The sequence below is a fragment of the Macaca mulatta genome, chromosome 7 (genome assembly GCF_049350105.2).
Source record: "Macaca mulatta isolate MMU2019108-1 chromosome 7, T2T-MMU8v2.0, whole genome shotgun sequence".
Taxonomy (NCBI): domain Eukaryota; kingdom Metazoa; phylum Chordata; class Mammalia; order Primates; family Cercopithecidae; genus Macaca; species Macaca mulatta.
In genome coordinates, this window is record NC_133412.1 from 120,154,736 (window position 1) to 120,181,775 (window position 27,040).

Below are 27,040 nucleotides of genomic sequence, written 5' to 3' on the forward strand. Positions count from 1 at the left end.
CACACCCCACTCTCACTCAGACTGGGAGTGATTCATTTAGACATGCCAATTCACCTCATGTGCACATCTTTGGGATGTAAAAGGAAACCAGAGAAATCCACAGACAAGAGAGAACATGGAATCTCCATACAGACAGTGGTCCCAGCCAGGAACTGAATTTTTTTATCATCAACATTATAGCCATATGACCTTAAACAAATGATATTATTCAAGGATCTGCTGTACTTTGCTCATAAGCAAATTTGCATTTTCATATTTTAAAATTTTGTTTGTAATACAAACATACACACAAATGCACATTCACACACTGTCTTCTTAGTTTCCATACAAATATAAGATTTTTCTACCTTTCAGTTCGTTTTTGCCGGAAATTCTATGACTACTGTCTTCAGATGGAAAATTTACGCCTAAATTTTTGCTACCTTCAGTTTCATATCTAATGCTTCGACTTATAAATTAGTATATTGAAGAAAAAGTATTCACCCAAATTCTAGTAGCACGTTTCTAATCTGGATAACTGTTTTATGCTCCCCTGTCACTTCAGCCTAACAAGTCCACATCTGGAAATATGGGAATACTTGTAAACATTGATTAAAAATCTCATTAATGTCAATAATTTAACCTTCTTTCACTCTTTTAAGTGTTTTTGAGGTTGCTTGTTTCCTCCACATTCCTAATTAGTTTTCTCAAACCGTATTTCTAAACAGAATTAAATCTATACAAAGGCAACAGAGAAAATCCTCAGGAAGTACTTGGAGTTTTCCAACACAAGGTACCCTTATTTTACAGAAACTTCTACATCAATCAAGGGTCAATCCCTCAGCCAGGTCTCTCAAATTTACCATTTATATATCCCTTCTAATAAACACATTGTAAAATTAGTTGGCAGGAATGAAATAGTATGTCCAATGTCCTTCATTTGGAACATGAAGATAAACTTTACTTTTTACAACTGACATATGGCTTATTTCTTTTCCAGAGCCACAGAGACCATTTACAAAATGGTTTCTCTACATTTCTCTCAGTCCTTCATTCTCTCTCATTTCTATATGTTTAGTGCTTTCCAGAGCATTCACTAAGGAAATCGAAGTGAATATCAGAGAAATAAGGTCACTATCTTTTTCAAAATAGTTCCTCAAAACAAAGTCAAAATTCAAGTTCTGCCTATTTTAACATTTTCTTAATTCAATTTTTCTTCTTCTCCCCTTTCACTATTCTAATCTAAATCATCAGTACGTACCCCAAATATGTGCCTAACTATTGTACCTGTCTCTATTGTAAAAACATTCAGTATACTCAGTATGGTATTATAAGATTAATCTATTGGAAGATGTCATTTTATTCATGATATAAGATTATACAAAGAATCCAGATTATCAAATCTCCACAGATTTTCCTGAACTGGCATGAAATGTTCCTCCAAACAGTTCTTGCAATAAAATCTGTCTAAATGGGTTAAGTCAAGCACACAGGTTATCCCAATTTCATTTGTCTTATCCTACCGTTCTCTTTCAGCACCTGTAGACTGTACAACACTATTAAGCCTTCAACAAGCAACAATAAGCAAACAATTATTCACTACAATAACTTTTAAAAATGTTTTAGCTGAAAGGAGAAATAAGCAACAGCTCAACCGTTACAGTCACATCAACTGAAGACCAAAATTAAATTTGTAATAAAGTTATCCAACAATCAATTGTATCAAACACATGTATTGGCTTAGTAGTTTTTTATTAGTAATTAGTGATTACTAGTGGTCGCCATTTAAGAAGAAAGTTGAGGAATAAACTTATAAAACTAACAAACAAATGAAGTTTGCACCTTAGTGATCTTGTCTCTTGCCCCACTACCTGGCAGTACTAACTGCCCCCATGGATTTCTATAGTACTCTTTGTTTATTTGTATCATACCACTTACTTTTATAAGATGCTGAGGACAATACTTCTTCATTTTTAAATTCCTGGAAATTACCATATAACTAATCTAATCAAAATTTTATTGACTGAATGGGAGAGCAAATAAGTATGATAATTCTAAATTTTTAAATACAACATGACTTAAAAAGACAGGAATGGGTCAATTAAGGTTTTTTTTTTTTTTTTAAATAAAATATCCTACTTTCCAAAGGTATAGTCAAAAAGTCACATCATTGTGTATTTCTATGGCTGAATATAAAAAAGGAAGCTGTATAAAATTGTTTATTATTTAAAACTGTAATTGTGTACATTTCAAATGAAGTCAAATGATGTTTACGTTGCTTGGTATATTTAGATAACTTAGAAACATTTTCCCTGTTTTTTAAATTCCTTAGATACCAAGGAAAGTAGACATTCAAATAACCTTTTTCTCTTTCCTGTTAAGCAACAAATGAAGCAAATAATTGGAGGTTAGTAGCTGTCTAAGGAGATTAAACAATTGCTTAGCTAAGCCTAAAAAGTACAACTTTGTTAGGACATAAAGATTCTGAGAAAACTTTTTCCACAAATTAATGTTTTAGCTTCTCATTATATATTGGTTCTTAAGTTTCTTAAAGTAGTGATTTCTGTACTTTTTTTCTAGATATAATGCATTATTTTATAAGAAAATTGTATAAGTCAATACTGAAATCTGAGACAATCTTCCTAATCAGATTTAAATACAGACCATACAGTTTAACCAACAGGGAATGCTGGGTTCAACTTATCAACCCCATACATCTATGAGTTTAATAACACAGCAATGGTTTTACAGTCTTATTTTATTTAAGAATCACTAATAAGGTTTCTAAAGGTTTCTGGATTAAAAACAAGGTAAAGTCTTAGGAACTTAATTTGCTATTAGTCTTAAAGAATCTAATTTGTTTTCAGATTTCATCTCATACACAAATGCATTGTGTAATCAAGGCAATGTTTGATATTAAGAGGTGAGATATTTTGTACTAGATAACCTAGGTATTTTATAGATAGAAGAAATCATTTACATGTATAGGCTAAAAATAGAAATATTGCCTAAAATAATAAGACTTTAAAATCACAAAATATTTAACATAAATTAATAATCCTTTGAATAAAATTTGGCCTTCTAGTAAAAGACATGAACTACAGTTATTAGGACAGAAATCCATGTGTTTAAAAATGTATATTGCTTAGGCCAATGCCTAACTCAGTTTATTTAAACCATCTAAGTTATGTTTACTATGTTCAAAAGCTCGTTGATTTAGGATTCTGAAATAGTTTGGCAGAAGAAAAAGTCTACATGCATGTAATATAAAATATTCATTAAAATAATAAACAGTTCAGTATTCAAGAGTGATTTCAATTTCTTTCCCCAAAGGTGATTTTTAAAAGTTAGTATCTGATTGTGTCCTAAGATAATATCGATATTTAAATGTCAATGCCTGGTAAAGGAGAAATTCAAATTTTCTGAGATAATATAAAAATACACCTATTTCCATTAATGTCTTTGTTTCCTGTTATTACAAAAGAATTTTTTAAAAAGAACTACATCGATTGTATTGTATCTAGAATACTTTTGCCTTATCATCCTAAACTTTTGTTTGTAAGTGAATCTTCAAAAGCAATGTTGCTTGCTGGGACCATTTTGCATGTAGAGATGTTTTATGCAAGAGTTCAGTGCAGGGGTTATAGTTGTGAAAAAAAAAAGAGGTGTGTGTCTACGTGCTCCTTCTCTTCTTACACTCCATCTACAAACAGCACCATCTTATTCACATTGGCAGAATAGCGCAAAGTCATTACTCTTTATTGAGACATCCCTGAAAGGTACATCAAAGTTTTCTCTCCCATGGAAAGAGTAAAATTACCAATTAGAATATGGCATCATGAAAAGCACCCTAGAAAAAAATACTTATTTCTAAATATAAAAGACAATCCTAAGAACAAAGGAGTCCAGAAAAGAATGTACATAGTGGCAGGTAAAGAGTTAGTTTCAAAAATTGAGTAAGGGAAGTATCTGTTTTCTGCACCATGATTTATTACACCAGAAATATGTTTTCTTTCTCTAGTGGATAGCATGCCTCTTACAAAACCTGGAAAGAAGAGTATTAGTATCAGACTTACTGATCCAATCAAGAAGGCTTGAAATGAACACTTGAAGTGGAAGAGAAAAATGTGAATCAATAACACAGACCTTACAGAAGACAATAGGTTTGAAATGAAAATGAGACATAATAATAATAAAAAAAAGGTCTAGAAATTGTTTTGTAAAAACCATGACTTGAAATAATGCATAGGCTTAGAATATAGAGTATACTAAATAAAACTCAAATAATAAAAATATTAGACATGCTCAGCTCATGAAATGTACTCTTTTAAAAAATCTGTATACAACACCGACAGCTGAGTATAAGAATTGCCATAACTGTTTGTGCAAGGAGTGCCCTGCACAAGAGTACCTGGCCTGTGGAACAAGTGGGGGACATAATCCACTTCATACTCCAATTGCCTGACAGGTATAATCTTCAATTTACAGGATAAAAACCCAGGCTTAGATATGTTCAGAAACATGCTCAAGGTTATGTAGCTATAAAAATATGAGGCTATTTTGGCTAGAATTGGAAGCCAAGTGTGTCTGGAATTCATTATTTTTAAAAAACATAGAAAAGGGAAATTTATATATACATATGGAAACATATATAATTTATTCTAAAGGAGAGGAGTAGGAGAAAATTCACTAATTTTTCAAAAGGAACAATACAATGACTGAGAAATGTGTGTCACTGCATATCAGGGAGTTATAACACCAGTTTTATGATAAAAATATTAAAAATTGAATTTGGAGATGTTCATGTCAGGAAAGGAAAATAAAAGAAGAATTTGTCACTGGAAAATGGTGCAGCAATCCTAACAAAAATATTACAGAGGATAGTTTGCGAATAAGTACAAGATATGGATGAGAAAGAGAAGGCTTAAATAATGGGATCTCTTTTGGGAGGAATTCTAACTTACTAAAATTTGGCTTATAGGTAAGGATTTGATTTGCATCCACAACACAGATACTGTGTGGAAACAAAGTTTTTGAGGTGCATACGAGTAAAGGAAGAGGATGATGAGAAGGGTTGGGTAAATTCTATGAATTTAAAACACACAGTTAGTAATGGGAAGTTACCCAGAGACTCCAAGAAAACACAACTGAGGAAGAAAGTAAGAAACTAAATATACAATTATGACTTTATCTTTGCAAATAAACCCATAACCAGAAAATAGCACAATAATTACCTAAAGAAAACAATTTTACAAATGAAAATTTAGTCATAGGTTCTTACATTTTTACAAAGAATGTATAACAAAAAAGTGAATGTGAATGATTAAACAATGTAGTAAAGAGTTTTAAAAAGTGTATTAGGGTGTAAAGTCAAGAATCCTTATAGATACTCCAAATATGAAAGGTTATAAAATACTAGCTGTGTTAAGAAAAAAAGAAGCCCACAAACTGAGGGAGAAAGAACTGCTAATTTGTTTTGTTGCTGCTATTGTTTGTATCTTCTCTGTTAAAGAAAATTAGCAAATTAGAATGAGTAGAACAATGTTCATATAGATTTTGGTTTTGCTCAGATTTACCTACAGACCTTTTTCAATGAGGGATAACCAGGGAAACATCAAGAATGATCCACTATGGTCTGCTATATCGGTAGCCTGTGAGCACTTAGAGAAGATTCCAGTAATTATCAAAGGCCAGGATAGGAAAAGCTCTTTCACTTTTTTGAGAATCTTAAACAGGCTGAATAAGAATATGCAATTCACAATGTATCTTAATGTGAGTAATGTATTATACAAGTGATTTTATTGTAACCTTGTGAGCAAGATTAAAAAAACAATGGTTTTATGATAGAATAGCTGAATGAATCGTTGGCGGTTAATCAATCTTACTCTATGACAATTTTATCCTTTCTACCATCCCAACTCAAAAGATTATTCTGTGATTTAGTTAAGGAAGTGGAACATATACTTTGCCAATCCAGGGATAATACAAGATTTTGGGAGAGAGCTAATAGATTACGTGATGATCAAATAAATCTTCAAAAATGTTTTGTTATGCTGAAATTCATCCAGATAATATGCTAACAAGAAACAATGTAAAGACCTACATTTAAATTTCAAAAATATCATTTATACGAAGGATACGTGAATTTAACATTTTAACCCTTTGAAAAAGATACAATTTTTTCCACATAACCCTTGATTTTCAGCTCCCTTAAGAAACTATCATACTTTAATTTCTGTTCATTTTACAAAAATATTTCTATTTCTCAGACATATTAAATTAGCTTATGCAACATTCTGTATATATCTTGAACTCCTAAAGTAAAAATATGTACGACTTCTGGCTTCTTAGGAAACAAGACAAATGCTTATGCAGTACAGATGAGTGTGAGCACATCTGAAGTAAGTTCCTTTTATGAAGTTATACCATGTAATTTATCTCACATATCTAGTGATGAAGGATTTTAGAAGGCTCAAAGGCTGTCACTTTAATATGTCTGCTGTCATAGTGAAAAATGTGTAATTTCAAAGATTTTTAAGTAATTTGGAACAATTTGTGTAGAGTAATATACATATGGTGAAAACATATATATATGTGTGTATAGATACACACACACACACAAACACATACACATAAAATATATTTTGGAATCCATGCAAAACTATTAGAAAAATGGTAACAACAAGGTCTTCACAGAGGACCACAAAGTAAAAAGGACATCGATTAGATTTCTCACCTGTCTGATACCCAACCGGTATGCAACAATCCGATCCACTGCATCAGGATTCATCTGTGTCCACTGTAGACTGTAAGAATAAACACGGTGTCTGTTCTGCCATACTGGATTGTAGGTATCATAATAGAATTCTGGAGCATAGGCCTTTCCTGAAAACAGAAGTGTGTTTAAATTTGAATGATGACATATTGTAGTGTAAGCACACTTATTCCCTTTGGCCCTTTTACCATTTCTCCTCTACCTTCCACTAGTAAAAATCCAGTCAATTCTCTGGATACATTTTGAGAACCATGTGAGATTTCCTGGTTGACTGGATGAGCAGGGTGAGAAGAGAAGGATGAACACAAAGTGTTTGGTCTAAGTGATTGGAGGAATGGGATTTTCATCAACCAAAATGGAAATCTATGGGAGGATGAAATCTGGAGAAAGAAGATCAAAGTCATTTTTAAATAATTTGAGTGATCTAAACGGATACATCAAGTATGCAGTAGGATATAACTAGTCTGGAATATAAGAGAGATCAGAACTGGAGATATAATCTTGCTAACCGTAGGTATGCAGATAGAATTTAAATTTAAAGCCATGATACTGAAGGAGTGTGAGTAGATAGAGAAAGTGAAAGTCTGACACTGGGGCAATCCAAGGTTGAGAATTATGGGAGGAGATAAAAATCACACAGAAGCCCAAGAGGGAACAACCATAAATTTGGGGAAAACTAAAAATGTGGTATCCTAGAGGTCAAAAGAGGTATTTTGGGAAGTGAGTGATTCACTGTGTAGAAAACAATTAGCAGAAATGAAAATTTGTGTTTGTATTACCTGCGGCTTTCATCAATAAAGTGAACTTAATACAACTTAAAACAATTACTTAATAAAAGATCTAGTCAATATTTAGCTTATATTTAGATTTTTAAAGAAATATGAATTACATATAGCGTATATAGCACATAAAAAACATCTGTTTTTCTTAATTGCCAAAATGAAAAGTTTACACACCATTTGGAATTATAGATCCAACTTCCCAATATTCTGAAGCATAATTTTTTCTATTACAAATAACATATTTATTTAATAATACAACAATATTTAATGACAATCTATTCAATGAAAAATATTGTCCTAGATATTAAGAACACAATGAATGAGGAGGTGTGGCCTCCTCATTCATGGAAATTAATTACATTTTTTCCAGACTTTTCATGTAGCTTTGCAATTCTTAATAAGTGGAAAAGCTGCATTTCTGTCATCACTCATTTAACATCTTTTCTTTTTTTCTTTCTTTCTTTTTTTTTCTTTTAATTAGATTAGGCCAGCTGTAGGGCTCATGCCTGTAATCCCAACACTTTGGGCAGCAGAGGTGCTCGGATCTGTTGAGCCCGGTTGTTAAAGACCCACCAATCTGAGCAACGAAGCGAAATCATGCCTCTACCAGAAGAAAAAAAAAAAAAAGCAAAGTCCCAAATGAGAGGAAAACAACATACTGAGTGAAGGAATCAATTAGCAAAACATTCTTGGTAATTTGTATTTGAAACAAAATTTTTCAAAATGAAATAAAGGTGGTGAATTTAGTAGTAGCTGAGTCAGATAGCTAGAGGTTTTAATTAAAAATACACATTCAATACCTACAAATTTACTAGAGAAGTAATGAGCTGCTTAGATGAGTAACATAAACCTAGAGTGTTTTCATTACAGACTGGTATCTAGATTGAATTGGGGAGGTAAAAGTCTAGTGTTTCTTTTCTATGAAGACTGAGGGGTTGCTTTTGTTATTTAATCAAGGAAGAAGCCTAAGGGTGACTGATTCAGTTCTAGGTAGCCCATTCTTAATAAAGTAAACAATTCATTCAAAGAGAATCAAGAAGAGAATACTGGCACAACTAGGGATTATTTAGCATGGGAAAAAAGCGGGGGTGGGGGGTGGGAGAATAGAGTTTTCTAGGAGTTGAAATAGATCACAGATAAAATCAGAATAAACGTTAACAGATATATGAAATAAGATGAACACCAGTGATTTCCTATTAAAATGGGTACATACTTTGACTTAGAAATATTCTACCAATGACTTTTGAATATGGAATGGCCTACCTCAGTAGACTATAAATTTCCCTTTACTTGAGGTATTTAGTCAACACTTAAACAGCCATTTAGCAGGGCTGAGGTGGGTAGCTGCCCACAAGATGGTCATTTAAAATAACTTTCAGTCCTGAAACTGAACTGTAGGCTGCTATAAAACATTGCCTGTCAAACTGGATTTGATATGTTAACTAATTTTAGACTAAATAAGGTTTAAATACAGAGGAACTGGCACTTCAAAATTATCTCATAACATTAAAAAAAAAGTTCTCTTGAAAGGCTACATATTTATTGTAAAGAAAACTATCTTTCCAAATATAGTATTCATAAGGATGAATTCACCTCTAAGGTGGTGACCAGGAATTCAGACATTCTCAAATACCCTGGGTTATTCTGATGCAAGGAAATACAGGTCTTACAATTTGGAATGCTTTAAACAGGCTGAAATTTCTCTCTGAAATTACCTCCAAGTCTATATAATAAAAGATGTAAAAACTTATCCTAAAGTCATAAGAAACATCTCTTTGGTCTTCTTCCTCCTCTGAGACTGGATGCCTGATCCGACAGCCAGGATCTCTCTGGGGCAAGACTGAGAGACATCAGATAATGGGGATGGGGCGAAGTAGGATAGAATAATAACCGGAAATATTCGAAGCATTTCAGGAAGTAGCTATCCTAGTATAGTTGACTTTTGTTGACTACCACGAGGATAACTGGCTGCATGCCCTGAATACAAATTGCCATTGTTCTAGGAACATTATTTATCTAAATGAACACTTTTGAGGTTACTGAAATAGTTTTACCCTGAAGTTAAAAAACAGATCCTCATGATCTTGTGAGTAATATGAATTTGTTTATCAAGATCCATTTTCAAGGTAGTAAAAAATTAAGCTCCAATCTAACCCATTAAAATATTACAAATAGATCCAATTTCACTATAAAATGTTATCTTTATATTTAATTGCAGGCTATTACAAAGGTTTTCCAATGTATTTTTAAAAATGCTTTATCTGCATTGGCTAAACCACAGGTAATATTTTTTCATGGATCATTAGATGAGAAAATACTTTAGAGACTATTTCAATATCTCATATTATATATAAATAAATAAAGGTGCAGAATGGAGATGGGGATAACATATGAAAAGTTATACAAATAAATAATCAAATACAATAAGATCTATTACTTTTTTTACTTAGAATCATGAGATTAAAAAACAAATTAGTGAAAGTTTTTTTTAGTTGAATAATCATATTACTTGGAATTAAAGGTAAAAAACATTTTTAGATGGTGCATAAATAGTAATGTTTAGTAATAAGTAATTGCTAATCAGAAATAATTTTCAGTTATCACGATTAAATATAGACGTGCTTACTTATTAAATATAGACGTGCTTACTTACGCCTCACGGCATACTTTCTACTGAACCTACCAAGGAAAAGCTTTAAAAAGGAAAAATGCTTCTTGATTTTATTGGAAAAGGGCATCTTCAATTTTTTGAAATGGGACACACTTAATTTTCTCCTCTAATTTCAGAGCCAATTATACTTTATGCTTATATACTGATTTGTAAAAAAGACACAGTAAAACTAAGGAAATAGCCTTATAATAATCTTGGGCTTTGACATCCAAACATGACATCTACTGGTTGAAAAGGGAAAGAATTTGTAAATATTTTTTTCCATTTTATACCTCAGGCATTTTAATTCTTCCAGTAAGCATACCAAGAACATTTTCTTACTCTTTCACATTCTAGTTTTATTCTTATACAATGTTGTTCCAATCTAAATATTTTCAGATTAACTGACCTAGAACTATATTCATTAACTGAACTGGGAGGTAATTTTTGGAATCATCATGTATGATTATATATAAATCTTGGATTTAAAAAATATCCCTAAAATATCTATATAGAAAAATTTGTTTTTGAAAATATTCTATAGATTTATATAGAAATACTGGTATTTTGCAAAATGGTTTTGAAAAATAATTACATTGAGATTACAAAATATAATTTTATGCATAAAGTTCAAACATAAATTAAAAACAATTATTATTCCCACTATGAACACTTAAAATGTGCTTGGATAAAGGAACTGATTTTAGTAAAGTCAATACAGTTTTTGAAATAAAAACAAAAAAATATATAATAGTGATCAAGACCAAACATACCTTGCTTTTGAAAATAATTCACATTTTGGAAAACAGACTGTAGGAAGATAAACTTAAAAGAACTACACAGGTTTATAGGACATGTGTGCAAATTTAGGGATATCTATTAATTTTTCACTTTGTAAAAGAGACAATATGTAGCTAATATATATTGCTTTCCTACGAGGTGCTGAGAAAATCTAGATAAATAAAATGAGCCCACTTTATCATGAAATTGCACAATCTCAGAAAAAAAGAAAAGAAAAGAAAACTCATACAACAAATTCTGATACAGTTGTTGGCATAATTGACTCAAAACAAGAACAAATTTATATCTCTCATCTAGAAATGCTAGATAAAATTATGCCAAACATCTTTTTAGATGTATGTTTGCAAGCAAGAAGAAGAAGTCTCTAGGGATCACAAAACACCACTGAAAACAAGACATTTAATGAGAGTTAGGGGAGATAAATAGAGTGCTGTTCGTCTTTTTTACCATTGGGAGATGGATTTTCAGGCCCATGGGAGATAAGGTTAACAGACTATTGCAAGAAGAGACGTTGGTAATGAGGCCACCACCTATGAACAAAATCTAGAAAAGTTATGGTTTCAGACATAGGATATACTAGAAAACATTTGACCCTCACCAGTATAGGAAGATGACAAAAATATTTATGTTACCATAAAATTTTTTTTGACTAGTGATACTGCTGGAGTGCTTGAAAAGAGCTAATGCCAAAATGATCTTGAAAGACATGTTGTCAATTTAAGGTGCAGATAATTCCTCTAAATCCCAATGATTATAAATTCACAAACATTTTGAATACACAAATACACAAGAAAACATTCCACTGTGAGAGATTAACAAGGTAAATAAATAGCAAGATTAGATATCAGATAAGAGAAAAATAAAATAGAATTTAGGCTGGGCACAGTGGCTCACGACTGTAATTCCAGCACTTTGGAAGCCCAAGGTTGGAGGATCATTTGAGGTCAGGAGTTCAAGACCAGCCTGGCAAACATGTTGAAACTCCATCTCCACTAAAAATACAAAAATCAACTGGGAGTGGTGGCAGGCACCCATAATCCCAGCTACTTGGGAGGCTGAGGCAGGGGAATTGCTTGAATACAGGAGGCAGAGGTTGCAGTGGTCCGAGATCGCCCAACTGCACTCCAGCCTGGAAGACAAAGCAAGACTCTACCTCAAAAACAAACAAACGAAAAAACAAAAAAGAAAAAAAGAAAAGAAACGAAAACAGAATTTGTAAGTATACATAAGTATACTTAATAAGACTGAAGTCATACAATAGAAAAATATAAACGAACACCATGGAACATTCTATGAAAGAATAATTGATACTCTCTACTGGGACCATAGAAAGCCTTCACAAGAGAAATGTCTGGCATTTTAACTGATCTCGAAGAAGAAAAAATAAAATCTCTCAGACAGACAAGGTTGGTTCATGAAGGGATAAAAAAGAGAAGAAATAAAGTGTGACTATATGTGGAGAAAAATGAATATGTTATAGATACTTTTGAAACTACTTTAGGATACGGTACTGTTGTAACATTCAGTGCTCACCTTTCCTACCAAACTGTGCACTTCTCAAGAACAGGGATGATATCATCAGCTCTTACCACAATGGCTGACATAATCCATGTGCTTGCAGAATACAGGAAAAATATGTCAGTGCTAACTGGTGAAGCATCTATAAGATGTTGAATATTTACTCTAAAGTCCAGTTATTCTGAAATGATTTTAACCAGTTCTCATGTAAATGGGAGAAAAGATTTTATAGTGAATCCACTGATTTTCATTTTTTTAGTGTGAAAAGAATTGAGTGATGGCAAATAATTGGATAGGAACCAAATAATTTAAATGATGGTAAGGAAAGAATTTCACAAAAAACACATTTGCAAAGTATCAAAAATAATTAAACCTAATTCAAAACTTCTCAAATGTATACTGAAATCCAAGGTGAACTTAAACACTGATGATACACTGATTTGAAAAAAAAAAAGAAAAAAGAAAAAAAAAGCCTTCTAAAAATCAGAAATCACAGCTCTAGAAGCTAATCAATATAGTGAAACTATTTGAGAATCAAAGTCATATTGTGTTTACATACATAGACTGGCTAAGGCGGTGGGTTATGTGTTAAAATATTAGATAAAATATACAATAAAAATATATGCAGCTCTCTGTCATTCCTCCATAGGGCAAATCACAGATGTTAACATGCAACTATTGGAACCAAAATTACATTCTCTTCAAATTAATGAATCTTGAGTCATATTAATTAGAAGAGAGAAAAAAATGTTTCTACAAAAAAAAAAGGCATTTTTCTAAATATTTAATCAGGGAAATGATATAAATTTATTTTATGTTTTACAACAATAACTGCTGGGAAAGAAGCTAATGGATTGAATGAGTGAGAAACCTTAGGCAGGAAACTAGTAAAAAAATACTGCCTATAAAAAACAAAAGATATATTATTTGAGAAAAGAAGAAAAGCTGATGAATTCAAAAGTGATTGTGCATAAACTCCTGATCAGCATGTGTCTTCTGACTGGATCCTGAGCGTAGACTACTAAATTTTCAGTCTTGAGAGACTGAATGGTCACTAGCATCTCTGAGAGGGAAAATGACTGTGAGCATCTCATCCTGGAAAAGGAGTGAAAAATTTCATCACCTCTTGAGATTCTGTCCATCTGAAGGCTTATTGTTTAGATTCAAAGCCATATAAAAATATGTGTCATGAAATTAGGAGCATAAAGAGTACTTTGAGGAAAATAAGATTTAATTCTGTCAAGTCAAAAGAAAAATTTTAAAAATAGCAATATACTCATCTCAGTTATCTTTATTTGGCATTTATTTGTATGGTATTTAATATTAGGTCTTATCATATTAAAAGTAAGTAATACAGGAATTATTACCAATTTGATGAGTTCTACCTAGTTCAGTGGCTTGAAAGATGCTAAATTAATATGAAGAAGGAATTAAAAATGTTAAACATGCAGGCAGTACTTAACAAAATAAACAATTGTATCTGACTTTAAAACAATATATTGGAATTAAGAAGAATGTCACAGCAGCAATAAAACTCAATGTCATTAATAGTTTGTTCAACAGTGATAACTTGTCAATATGTATGCAGGAAATAAAAACATAACAACAAATTAATACAACTGTGAAGTCAATGACAACATCTGTCAGTTAAAGATTCATTTTTAAAATGAATGCAAGATGTGTGCAACAATTTTTAATCCAACTAAATCATTTAGGTCAAGTGCCTTTGTACTTGAGACAGAGAAGTGTTTATCAAAACTGTGTCTTCCCATTTAGTAACAGCGAATATATTCTTCAATGACCAGTCATTATCACGACATTAGTTTTAAATTGCAATATAGCTGGTTTATTCATCCGTTACTTGAATTCATTTTCTTCTGCTGGAGGCAGAGCTGTACACATCACATTAAGGCAGACTACCCTGGGACTACATTTCAGCACTCAAGAACTTCCTAAGAATTTATAGCCTTGGAAAGTAGGTTTACTGATTAGTTAAATAATAAAACTATTGATTATATTGTCAGTCTTTACAAATCTCTGGGATCTTTATAGAAAGCCTTTAAATCTTCTCAGGCATAAGGTACAATTGCTTTGGTTACAATATTATGATTTCTCTTGTAGGTTATGCCTCTTCAAAATAAATCTGCTGAAGAAATAAATGTCTCATTTCCCAGAAATGATTTTATTTAAAACATTCTGTGTCAAGTTAGTATTCTTATTATTAATCTGGAAAACTTGTTTATAAAAATCAATTTTAGCATTATTTTTTAAAAATTCAGTCACAAAAACAATACATTCAGCCAATATATGAATTTATGAACTGATAAAGTCATAATAATATGTATAAAGCATTTTTATGATGAACATATACCAGGAGAAACTGGGAACAAGCTTTATGGAACTTATGGCTAAATTCACTTATAAAAGGAAGTCTTGCCCACTCATCTTTTTCTGATTCCTCTCTTGCATTTACAGATTCATCTTTTAGAATGCCTCTTCTTTGTAACTATTAGAGTTTATTCTAATAACATTGGATCTTACTCTTATCACTTCACACCAACAAAAGCTTTGCAACTCAGTATTTATTGAATAAATCAATCAATGAATTTTCCACATGATTTCACTTCTCCTATTCACTTTCTAGTGACTCAGCATGCCAATGACTGAATGTTTCTAAAGCCCCAGTTTTATCTTCACACACCTTGATCCCATAAACTAAAATACTTTCCTCCTGCAGTTCCTCTCTGCTTTTCAATTGTTATCTATCTTTTAACACCAAAATCACGACTATCCTTCCTTCCTTTAGTAACTCTTTGTTCTATGATAATTATTTACATCATAGTACTTAGCATTTAATTACAAAAATGTCATAATTTTATTCCAATACAAAATAATTTCTGAAAATGCATTCTATAAAATCATTTTTATTTCTTGTTGAGGCCCTTTCCCAGGATTAGACATAATATAGTTGAGGCCAGTAGAGGGTACTGAGCAATACAAAGCAACCACGCCATTTAAAATGTAAAAAACATTCTTAGCTCATGGGCCATATATACACAGTTGGCCAGCCGAATTTGGCTCTGGGGTCACATCTATGACCCATGATTGCTAAACATATATATATATATATATGTGTATATATATTCGTATACACATATATAGAGATATACATATACATACACACACACACACACACACACACACACACACACACACACACACATATCTATTTTTTTTGAGATGGACTCTCACTCTGTCTCCCAGGCTGGAGTACAATGGCGCCATCTTGGCTCACTGCAACATCTGCCTTCCGGGTTCAAGTGATTCTCCTACTTCAGCCTCCCGAGTAGCTGGGATTACACATCCAGCTAATTTTTGTATTTTTAGTAGAGACAGGGTTTTGCCATGTTGGCCAGCTGGTCTCGAACTCCTGACCTCAGGTGATCCGCCCTCCTCAGCCAGCCAAAGTGTTGGGATTACAAACATGAGCCACCGCTCCCGGCCCATGATTATATAATTTGAGAGGGTGACAAATGCAGAATTCACCTAATCATGCAATGAGTTGACAGGTTATTTGTGCTCCTATTTTTATTATTTTCAGAATTGACCATGTCATTCCAATTCTAAGTATTCATTTACAACTGAAAACTATTTATTTCATGAATATGCAACACCCAAAGAAGGAAAGAAATAAAACTGAAAAGATTGAGAAGTTCAATATTTCTAACATGTAATACCCAAATGTTGGCAAATGGCTTCAATAAAGTTTAACAGAATTTGTCTCCCACAGATAGATAATTAAAACTTAGTCCCCACTGCACTTTGTAGATGCAGTACAAACAATACTTTTCAAAAGTTCTCTAGAACAAATTAAAAGAGATTTAAGATGTCATCAGAGTATTTTTTTAAGCCAAATTACTGTCATATCCTTTTTGGTGTTCTATGCATTATTCTTTCATATACCAACACCAGTGAAAAAAATAAACTTTGGTAAATAAAAACGGTAATATTTAGAATATTTAATGGACTTTTTAAAAATCACAAACTTAAAAACCCTTAGAAGAAAACTTCAGCTAAAATAAGCGCTTATTTTCCTTGCTTAACTAATCTTATATAAGACCTGTTTAATGACAAATAATGACTAAGAAGATTCTATTTGTCACATGTACTTGAAATGAGAAAGAGTTAATCACTCTGGCATATCTTTTCTTTCCTTAGGATTATTCATAAAATCCCTATCCTTATAACTACCTTCATTTTGATAAAATGACTGCTGTTACTAACGAAAATACCTCCATGCAATGACCACATTATATTTTAACACCTTTTCAATAGTTTATTGTCGTAATTTATCTTCCTGTTTTTTAAATAAATTGTAAGCTGCAGATGGCAAATATCTCTTTTTCATATATTGTCCCATCGGTTGAGGATCTAAAAGGAAATCAATTGTACTTAAAATAAAACTCTTTTTAAAAATCTCAAAATCTGGGCTGGGCACGGTAGTTCACGCCTGTAATCCCAACACTTTGGGAGGCCGAGGCGGGCGGATCATGAGGCCAGGAGTTCAAGACCAGCCTGACTAACATGGTGAAACACCGTCTCTACTAAAAATACAAAAATTAGCAGGGCATGATGGCACACGCCTGTAATCCCAGCTACTCAGCAGGCTGAGGCAGGAGAATCACTTGAACCAGGGAGGAGAAGTTACAGTGAGCCAAGATCATGCCACTACACTCCAACATGAGTGACAGAGTGAGACTACGTCTCAAAACAAAACAAAACAAAAAAACTCAAAATCTTTTTATTGAGATAGTCATTTGCAGCTGGTAGGGAAGAAGCAGGAATTTAGGCACTTCTTACAGAGTTATCAGAAATGTGTTAATTTACATTTTGTCAATTGAAATAATATTTTAAAATTTGTTAATATTAGGGAAAATATCTCCTCTGAATAAAGCACTCAAATGTGTACCACGTTTTTCAGTAGAACCTTGGAGGACAATTTCTTTTATAATTTTCAATTATAATTTAGAAAAAAAATGTGTTTCATTCCAATTTCTTTGTTTATTTTTACTTCTTTTTTTTTTTTTTTGAGATGGAGTCTAGCTCTGGCACCCAGGCTGGAGTGCAGTGGTGCCATCTCAACTCAGTGCAACCTCTGCCTTCTGGGTTCCAGTGATTCTCCTGCCTCAGCCTCCTGAGTAGCAGGCACTAGACGCATGAGCAACCACGCTCAGCTAATTTTTGTATTTTTAGTAGAGACAGGGTTTCACCGTGTTGGCCAGGCTGGTCTCGAACTCATGACCTCAGGTGATTCACTTGCCTCAGCCTCCCAAAGTGCTGAGATTACAGGCATGAGCCACCGCGCCCAGCCTACTTTCGTTAGTATAATTGAGAAATGTAATCAATTTAATTGTAGTCATATGAATAAAAACATTTTTAAATTTTTCATTATATTTTTAAGTACATAAAAATGACTGGAGTAATCCATAGAATATCAAAAATATCCATGGAATAACAGTAACTAATATAGAGTAAAATGGAATAATGTGTGTGTACATAACCCATAATTTGACAAATTCCAATTATTTAAGCTTTAAGTTTTTTACAATACTCCAATCTTCAGAGACGCATTTAAAGAAAATGCCATATAGCAGGATTCTCATGATATGCAGATCATTTCCTTTATTAATATGTATAAGCATAAGGAATGATAGCTATGAAGTAATTAAAATTATGGCAACTTCAATTTTCTTTTCCTAATTAAAAAAATGGAAAGGAAGATCTTTAGACTTGTATGAAAACTTGTAACTTAGTCTTTTTATAATTTGCTTTAATAATTTAAGTTCACACGAATATAATATTACGTTATATAATCTAATTTCCTTTACAGATACTTTTAAAATGTTTAGATATTCACAGAATGTATGTTTATAAAAATATATACTTGAAAAGTTATTTAAGTATAATGAGTTAAAATGATCTAAATTTAAAAATCATTTTTTCTTCAATATTTTAAATACAGGATGAACACAAATCTAGTTTTATAACCTTTCCTAAAATCATCTTCCTGTATTAATACTTTATAACCATTGGGAAGGCAAAGATCATTAAAATAAGGCCCACGATGATGCCCTCCAGGCTTACTGCTAAGAATTAGAAACTAGAAAAATGATGATCAGGTCCCAAGACTGTGTAATTCACCAAGAATCCTGCCATTGGTTATTAGGAAACAAGTCACTCAGACTGAAATAGGTAGGCAACCTACTTGGGAAGGGTAGAAATAACATGGTTTAGTAATTACTTCATCCTTACAAAATCATGTCTGTTTTACCAAACCACCAAATGTTCACTCCACACATACTCCACATCAGTTGAATGCTAACCTGATATATTTCCCATTGTAAAATTTCTCCCCTAGTTTAAGACACATTCCAGAAGAATTCATGTCATTTGAGTAGAGCTCTGTCATGGAAAATCAAGAGTTCTTACTCATAAAATTAATTAATAAATATAGTTAATTAGCAAAATAATATTAGTAATAGATTGATTTCATTACTAGCAAGAAGTCTTCAAAAAATATTTTGGTTCTCAAAAGGACAATTACTTTATGAATTTGGCTAGAATAAAAAGACATATCTGAAGATCCAAAAGGATCATAATACACAAATTATTTTTAAAAGTACCTGGATTAGTCTATATAAAATACCTATCATAACACTTGGCAAAATATAAGTGTTTAATAAATATTGATCTCCCACTACACTTCCCTTGCCACTCCAACAACAAAAGAAAATCAAATCAAATAACGTTCTTTAGGAAGATTTCCATAAGTTAATTTGATTATTGTTAACAATCAAATTTGATTGTTATCAAATTCCTCAAAGGAATTTGAAGGAATTTTAAAATTAACTAGACAATTTTAAATGAGTTTGCATTTATTTTCTTGAAACTTTAGTGAGGCATTATTTCAACGCAATTGTGTCACCCATGGCTTCTTTTTGGCATTGCCCTACAGAACTATACAAAGTTCTATTGGCTTATGCAACAAATATATATATAACATATATATATATATATGCTTTTCTTGGGCAATATAAAATAAATTCATGATTTAACAGATAAATAGTGTTTCAACTTAAATGAATAACTCCTTGACTCTGAAATCCTGGATATACTTTGCAAAAAATGATGAAAAATATGAGTAATACGTGTCAATTTTTTTTCTCAAAATAAGTTTAGTTAAGAATTTTGTCCAAAAATTCAAAAAGATTATTTAAATTTGATGAAATGATAGTGTTTACACTTGGCATGCAAGTAGGAAATTGTCTAGGACTTAAAAAATGTTGGGAAATAAAAACTATATTTTCATTTATGTTGTACTTGGAATCTTCAAATTCTCTACTCTTATTATCCTCTTGTTTGTCTATTATAGAGATTTCCAAGGGGCCTTCATTCATCACTACTGTAGCAAGTATTTAAGACACATACCAGAATTATGGACCTGCACTGCTGTTTATAAATTATTCTTTTATAATTTACCACTAAAAACATGGACTTATGAAGCAAGAAAAACCTTGATAAATGAAAATGGTATCTCAGTTTTATATAGGAATTTACAGCTCACAAAGAACTTTCACAAATATTAACTTAGTTCACTCTTCACAGAGCTGAGGGATTTCAAATACACAGAGGCATATTTCTTGGCTTGAATTGCAAATCTTAAAAGTTTATAAGATAATCATAATTACTGAACTGACACATACTACTGTCCTTGTCTGGTCTGCAGATCATACCTCAAAAAGATCTAAATGGATATTTTGAAGGAAGAGAAGTTGCATAATTCACCTAAATCTACAAAGAAAGCTGGCATTCAAACTGAGAGGTTCTGAGTACTACCTTCCTTAAGGTATGTTATATCAGGAATGTTATGGTAAAATGAAATGCTCAGAAATCCCTCCTTATGGAAATATTACAGCAAATGCTGTAAGAATGCAGAAAGAACACAAACCTACTTTTGCTTCATTTTATATTTTAAAAAATCATTTCATTAATACACGGTGTATGTCAATTGTCATTACTACTTTTTTTATCAGTGGGTGAGGAAAGCACAGGTCAGAATAGCCATGACATGCTGCATTTGGCTTTCGTCACAGTTACGGTTCTGGGTCAATTTTGTGATTCTCTTTTGCTTGTACAGAATGTTCTGCAAACTACTGCTTCAAGAGTTATGCCACTTCATCTCCAGGTGGATAGTGTCAGAATTAAAAAAAAAAAAAAAAAAAGAGTTATGCCACTTATTTCACATTTCACCACCATATGTTTTACTGAACCAACCGTAGAGAATGTGAATTGGTGGCATGGAGAGCACAGACATTATCAGGAGTTCAGAAGAAATTCCACGGATGTTATTTAATGAGATGGAAGCAGAAAATGATTAATGTACATTATGCCCAATTTCTGAGATCAGCACAAATCACCCATTTTGCAGTGAGTGCACCTTTGTTATAAATCTCCCACATTATAGGCACCGTGAGCACACTTTAGTTCTCTTACCAATCCAGCTCACCCTATATATCCCACACCTAAGAAATACTACTTGATTCTCTGCTGAGACTCAATCTCTAAACTATCTAGCCAACCATATAGAAACTCAATTGTTTGTTTGCATGTGGGCCATAAAAGAAACATAAATGTTATCTGTAATCCTCCTAAATACACAAGATATACAAAAGCATTTATAAGCCAATATATAAAATAACCCCAAACTCAGTTTATTTAGTAGAACCCACATTCTTACAAGCCCTAAAACCTTTTCCTGGCTCTTTCTGAGAATCCCCAAGAGATTTCTCACATGTGATCACAAAGCCACTTACATCAGGTTTTCCTGCCCTTCCTTTCTTGCTCCATCTTCCACCAGTCCACGGTAAATGCCCACAAAGCTAGCTAGACAAAGCTAACCACTGCCTTCACCTTCACCATCGCCACTACCAGATATTCTATCTAGAGGCTTCCAACACTTCCATGAGTGTGGAACGCAAGGAGAGGTTTGGCAGAAAGTGCCTGGGTTGACATGGAGAGTTGGGGGAAGTTGTGACACTTCCATTTTACTTGACAGAACTGATTTATTCATTAGACACAGGAGTCACAGCACCTAGGACCTATGATAATTTAGAGGTCCAAGAAAATGTTTTAAATTTAATTCATTTTAAAATTGGAAAAAATTAACATAATACTAAATAAATAATAATAATAATAATTTTGGGATGTAGATCCTATTTATATAAATGCAGTCATAAATATATAATTTTAAATTTTGATGTATTACTTATTTTATTTTTTAATGAAGGAAGTGGTCCACAAAGACAAAGGTGCCTATGGTTAAAAGTCATAATTTGTCTCTGCCAGTCAATCACTTGAGCTCATGTTCATGTCTACAATTTCATTCTTGAAAAGTTCTGTCAACTTCTGACACCAGCCCATAAGATAGGGGCAAACCACAAGCAACCAGACAATCAGAGAACAGATATACACCTTTCCCTTACATCATCTTTGCTCTTCTGCTGGGCCTTCTCTTCTCCCATGAGGGACTGCTACTTTTCGCCCCCCATTATTAAATAAAATATCTTTATTTATGGGAATGGAGGTCCATGTATATTGGTACATGTAGGGAGATGTTATAAGAATTTGAATTGTATAAGTAAAATAATATGTGAAAAAATGCCAACATACAAAATTTGAAATAGAGTGTATATCCAAACAAGGAAAAAATCTCACTGATAATGTATTAGAAATTTAATTTATTTTTGTTCATCTCTGTAATATCAGATATTGAAGGACTTTTCTCTTCCCTTCATATACTGTGGTATGGATAGCTTCTCATATATCACATCAACAGGATAAAGGACAAAAACCATATGATCATCTCAATAGACACAGAACAAGCATTTGATAAAATTGAACATTCCTTCATGAAAAAAACAAAAGCTCTCAATAAATTAGGCATAGAAGGCCCACAATACAAGGAACCTCAACACAATAATGTCTATATAGGACAAACCCACAGCTAACATCATACTGAATGAAGAAAAGCTAAACATGTTTTTTTCGAAGAACTGGAATAAGACAAGGATGCCCACTCTTGTTCAACGCAGTACTAGATGTCCTAGTCAGAGCAATTAGTCAAGAGAAAGAAATAAAAGGCATCCAAATTGGAAAAGAAGAAGTCAAATTGTCCCTTTTTGCAGATGGCATACTTTTATATGCAGAAAAACCTAAAGACTCTACCAAAAAACTCTTAGAACTGATAAATAAATTTTTAAAAGTTGCAGGATACAATATCAGCATACACAAATCAGTAGCATTTACATATGCCAGGAGTGAACAGTCTGAAAAAGAAATAAAGCAAGCTATGCCATTTACAACAGGCATACCACACCCCCCAACACACGAATACCTGAAGCAAATTTAACAAAGGAAGTAAAAGATCTTTATAAGTAAAACTATAAAATACTGGTTAAAAAAATTGAGGAAGACACCAAAAAGCGGAAAAACATCCCATGTTAATGGTCTGGAAGAATACTGTTACAATGACCACACACAAAAGTAATATATAGATTCAATGCAATCACTATCAATTACTAATCAAAGTACCAATGACATTCTTCACAGAAATAGAAAAAAAAAATCCTAAAATTTGTATGGAACCACAAAAGATTCTAAATAGCCAAAACAATCTCAAGCAAAAGAAACAAAGCTGAAGGCGTTATACTACCAATTTCAAAATATACTACAAAGTTATAATAACCAAAACAGTATGGTGCTGGCACATAGACAAATGGAATAGAATAGAGAACCCTGAAATTAATTGACATTTCTACAGCCAACTGATTTTTGACAAAGGTGCCAAGAACATTTCTTTGGGAAAGGACAGTCTGTTCAATAATGGTGCTATGCAAACTAGATATCCATATGCAGAAGAATGAAACTAGACCTCTATCTCTTACTCTATGTAAAAATTAATTCCAAACAGATTAAAGGCTTAAATGTAAGATCTGGAATTATAAAACCACTGGAAGAAAACATAGGGGAAATGCTTCAGAACATTGGGCTGAGAAAAGATTTTATGAATAAGACTTCAAAAACACAAGCAACAAAAGCAATAATAAACAAATGGGATTACATTAAAAAGATTGTGAACATCAAAAGAAGAAATCGAGAGACCGAAAAGACAATGCAGAATGGCAGAAAATATTTGCAAACTATTCATATTACAGGGACTTACTATCCAGAAAATACAATGATCTCAAACATCTCTAGCACAGAAATAAACAATCTGTTTTAAATGGACTAACAATCTGAAAAGATATTTATCAAAAGAAGACATATAAATGGCCAAAAAATATTTGAAAAAGTGCTCAACATCACTAATTATCAGGGAAATGCAAATCAGAACCACAGTAAGATATCATCCTGCCGAGCATGGTGGCTCACGCTTGTAATCCCAGCACTTTGGGAGGTCAAGGCGGGTGGATCACCTGAGGTCAGGAGTTCGAGACCAGCCTGACCAACATGGTGAAACCCCTTCTCTACTAAAAATACAAAAATTAGCTGGGTGTGCTGGCGGGAGCCTGTATTCCCAGCTACTTGGGAGGGCTGAGGCAGAGGAATTGCCTAAACCCTGGAGGTGGAGGTTGCAGTGAGCCGAGATCGTGCCATTGCACTCCAGTTTGGGCAACAAGAGTGAATCTCCATCTCAAAAAAAAAAGGACATCATCTGACCCCAATTAGAACAGCTATTATGAAAAAACCAAAAAATGACAAATGCTGGTGAAGACGGGAAGGGGAATGCAAACATTGTTGGTGGGAATGTAAATTAGTATAGCCACTACAGGGAACAGTATGGCAGTTCCTCAAAAAACTGCAAATGAAAGTACCATATGATTTAACAATCCCTCTACTGACATTTATCCAAAGGGAAGGAAATCAGTACAGTACAGAGATGTTTACGCTCCCATATTTATTGTAGCACTATTCACAATAGTCAGAATATGAAATCAACCTTAGTATCCATTAAGGGATGAATTGAAAGATAAAATGTAGTACATATACACAATGAAACACTATTTGGCCATAAAAAAGTATGAAATTCTGTCATTTGCAACAGCATGGATAAGCCTGGAGGGCATTATGTTAAGTGAAATAAGCAAAGAACAGGAAGTTGAACATTTCATGATCTCATGCATTTATGGAAGCTAAAAAGGTTGATCTCATAGATGTAAAGGGTAGAAGAGGTTACTAGAGCCTGGGAGGGGTAGTTGAGAGGGAGAGAATAGGGTGAGATTTGTGAGAGAATAAAAAATTACAGATAGGAGGGATAAATTGTACTATCTATAGCACTATAGGATGACTACAGTTTACAATATATTATATATTTTCTAATAGCTAGTAGAGGGGATATTGAATGTTCCCGACACAATGAAATAATAAATGTTTGAGATAGTAGATATGCTAATTACTATGATTTGATCACTACATATTGTATATATCAAAACATTGCTTTGGACTCCATAAATATGTAAAATTGTTATATGTCACTTAAAAAATTTTTAACAAGGTTCTCATGAAATGCTTTCCACTGAGATCTTTCTATTCATAACCTTGTAAACCTGCTTCCAGTGTTCTACCACAGAACATTGTTCACAGTAAATACTACAAATTGCAGTTTCTAAAGCATTATTTGGAAGCTTAATCTTGGATAAAACAATTATTTCTAGGCCTAAGGAAGAATTGGTTCTTAATCTCTCCCAGACAGAACAAGATGTTTTAAGGCACTTTTGTTGTTAGTTGCTGTATTTGTCAGGCACCATGCTAATCAAGTTGTATACATATATTTTTTAAAATATTTACAGTCTCATGCAAGATGGCAATATGATTATCATTTTGTCCTTTCACAAGACTAAAGTGCAGATTAGAGATCTTAAACCACTTGCCCTATAGTAAGCAACCATCAAGTCACGAAGCTACATTGTGAACTCAGGCTGTCCAAAGTCCATTTTACACTAATTTCCAATACCTTTGGGTATGATTTCTCACAACCAAGTGCATGCCTGGCTGAAGGCATGACTGAGGCTGAAATCCAGGCTATATTACTATTGCTACCACTTGTGCCCTGGTATAGGAACTACATCTACTTCAAGAAAGGAGCTTTTCTCCCCTCCTAATGTACAGAGTTACTGTATAGGTTAGTGGACTTCCTGATAGGATGGAGGACTTACTGCAAAAGGATATCCACTTTGCCTCTCTGAGTATGGAAACTTAAACTACAAGTTTATCCCTAGCACTCAACCATATTTGCTATAGTATATCATTATTTGAAAGTATTGTCGACTCAGAAATTTATAAAGATAAGGATTGACTAAATCTCTAGAATAAGAACTACAAGTACTTTGTTAAATATTTAACTCAGGAATAATAAGTATACTATAAGCTGCAAGTAAATGTATTTAGTCTTCACTAAAGCTATACATTTCCTTAAAACTTAATAGTACTGGCCGGGCGCGGTGGCTCATCCCCATAATCCCAGCACGTTGGGAGGCCGAGGCGGGCGGATCACCTGAGGTCAGGAATCCAAGACCAGCCTGGCCAACGTGGTGAAACACCGTCTCTACAGAAATGCAAAAACTGGCCAGGCATGATGGCAGGAGCCTGTAATCCCAGCTACTAGAGAGGCTGAAGTGGAAGAATCGCTTGAACACGGGAGGTGGAGGTTGCAGTGAGCTGAGATCATGCCACTGCACTCCAGCCTGGGTGCCAGAGCGCGACTCTGTCTCAAAAAAAAAAAAAAAAAAAACTTAATAGTTCCAAAATATCTAAAAGCCTTGTGTTCATTTAAAGGACCATTGGTTGAGTGTGTGCGTGGAGGGGAACAGATGGATGAACTGATCCAGCGACTCTCAGGCTGAAAGAACTGAATGTTCAGTGGTGTACTTATAGACCACATTAACTTCTTGGCAAGTGCTGCTGCTGCACATGTGGGTGGTCCATTGCTGAATATGAATGTGCTGAATATCATTTGGGCAGGGAGCAAGAGGTGTTCAAGTGAGTTGGAGAGAAGCCCAGAAGGTATGCTGTTTATCTTCTAGGAACATTTATTTTCTCCAAAATATATAACTTGAGTTAATAAAGTAGATATAGATGTGGATAAAGGAAACTGGTTATTGAACCTGCATCACTGTGACTCTCCAGGAATAACTGAAAGTCTTGAATATGAATCCTAGAACAAGAAAAAGGATACAACACAAATAACTGCTCTTATCACCTTGCAAGGAATCACTGGACTGGATCTGACTGCAAAGCAGGTATCTATCTGCTGGCAGTTGGATCCCAATGCTCCTAGTAACTGTCATTGTGATACATTCTTTTAAAATAGTCATTAGAATGATAAAAGAAGGAGATTTCTCAAGTAATGCTCACTTAAGTAATGTGAAATTATAAGACTTTGGTTATATCCTCTGGTCTGAATCCTTGACAGAATTT

At 33.1% G+C, this 27,040-nt stretch overlaps 1 protein-coding gene across 1 annotated transcript in view; it reads right to left on the reverse strand.

The window, feature by feature from the left end:
- MDGA2 (MAM domain containing glycosylphosphatidylinositol anchor 2) overlaps positions 1 to 27,040 on the reverse strand; it is an 832,021-nt gene that overhangs the window by 70,452 nt on the left and 734,529 nt on the right. The window contains exon 10 of the mRNA XM_001097544.5: positions 6,716 to 6,864. Coding sequence (XP_001097544.1) covers positions 6,716 to 6,864 — 149 coding nt within the window. The remainder of the gene's footprint in view (positions 1 to 6,715; positions 6,865 to 27,040) is intronic.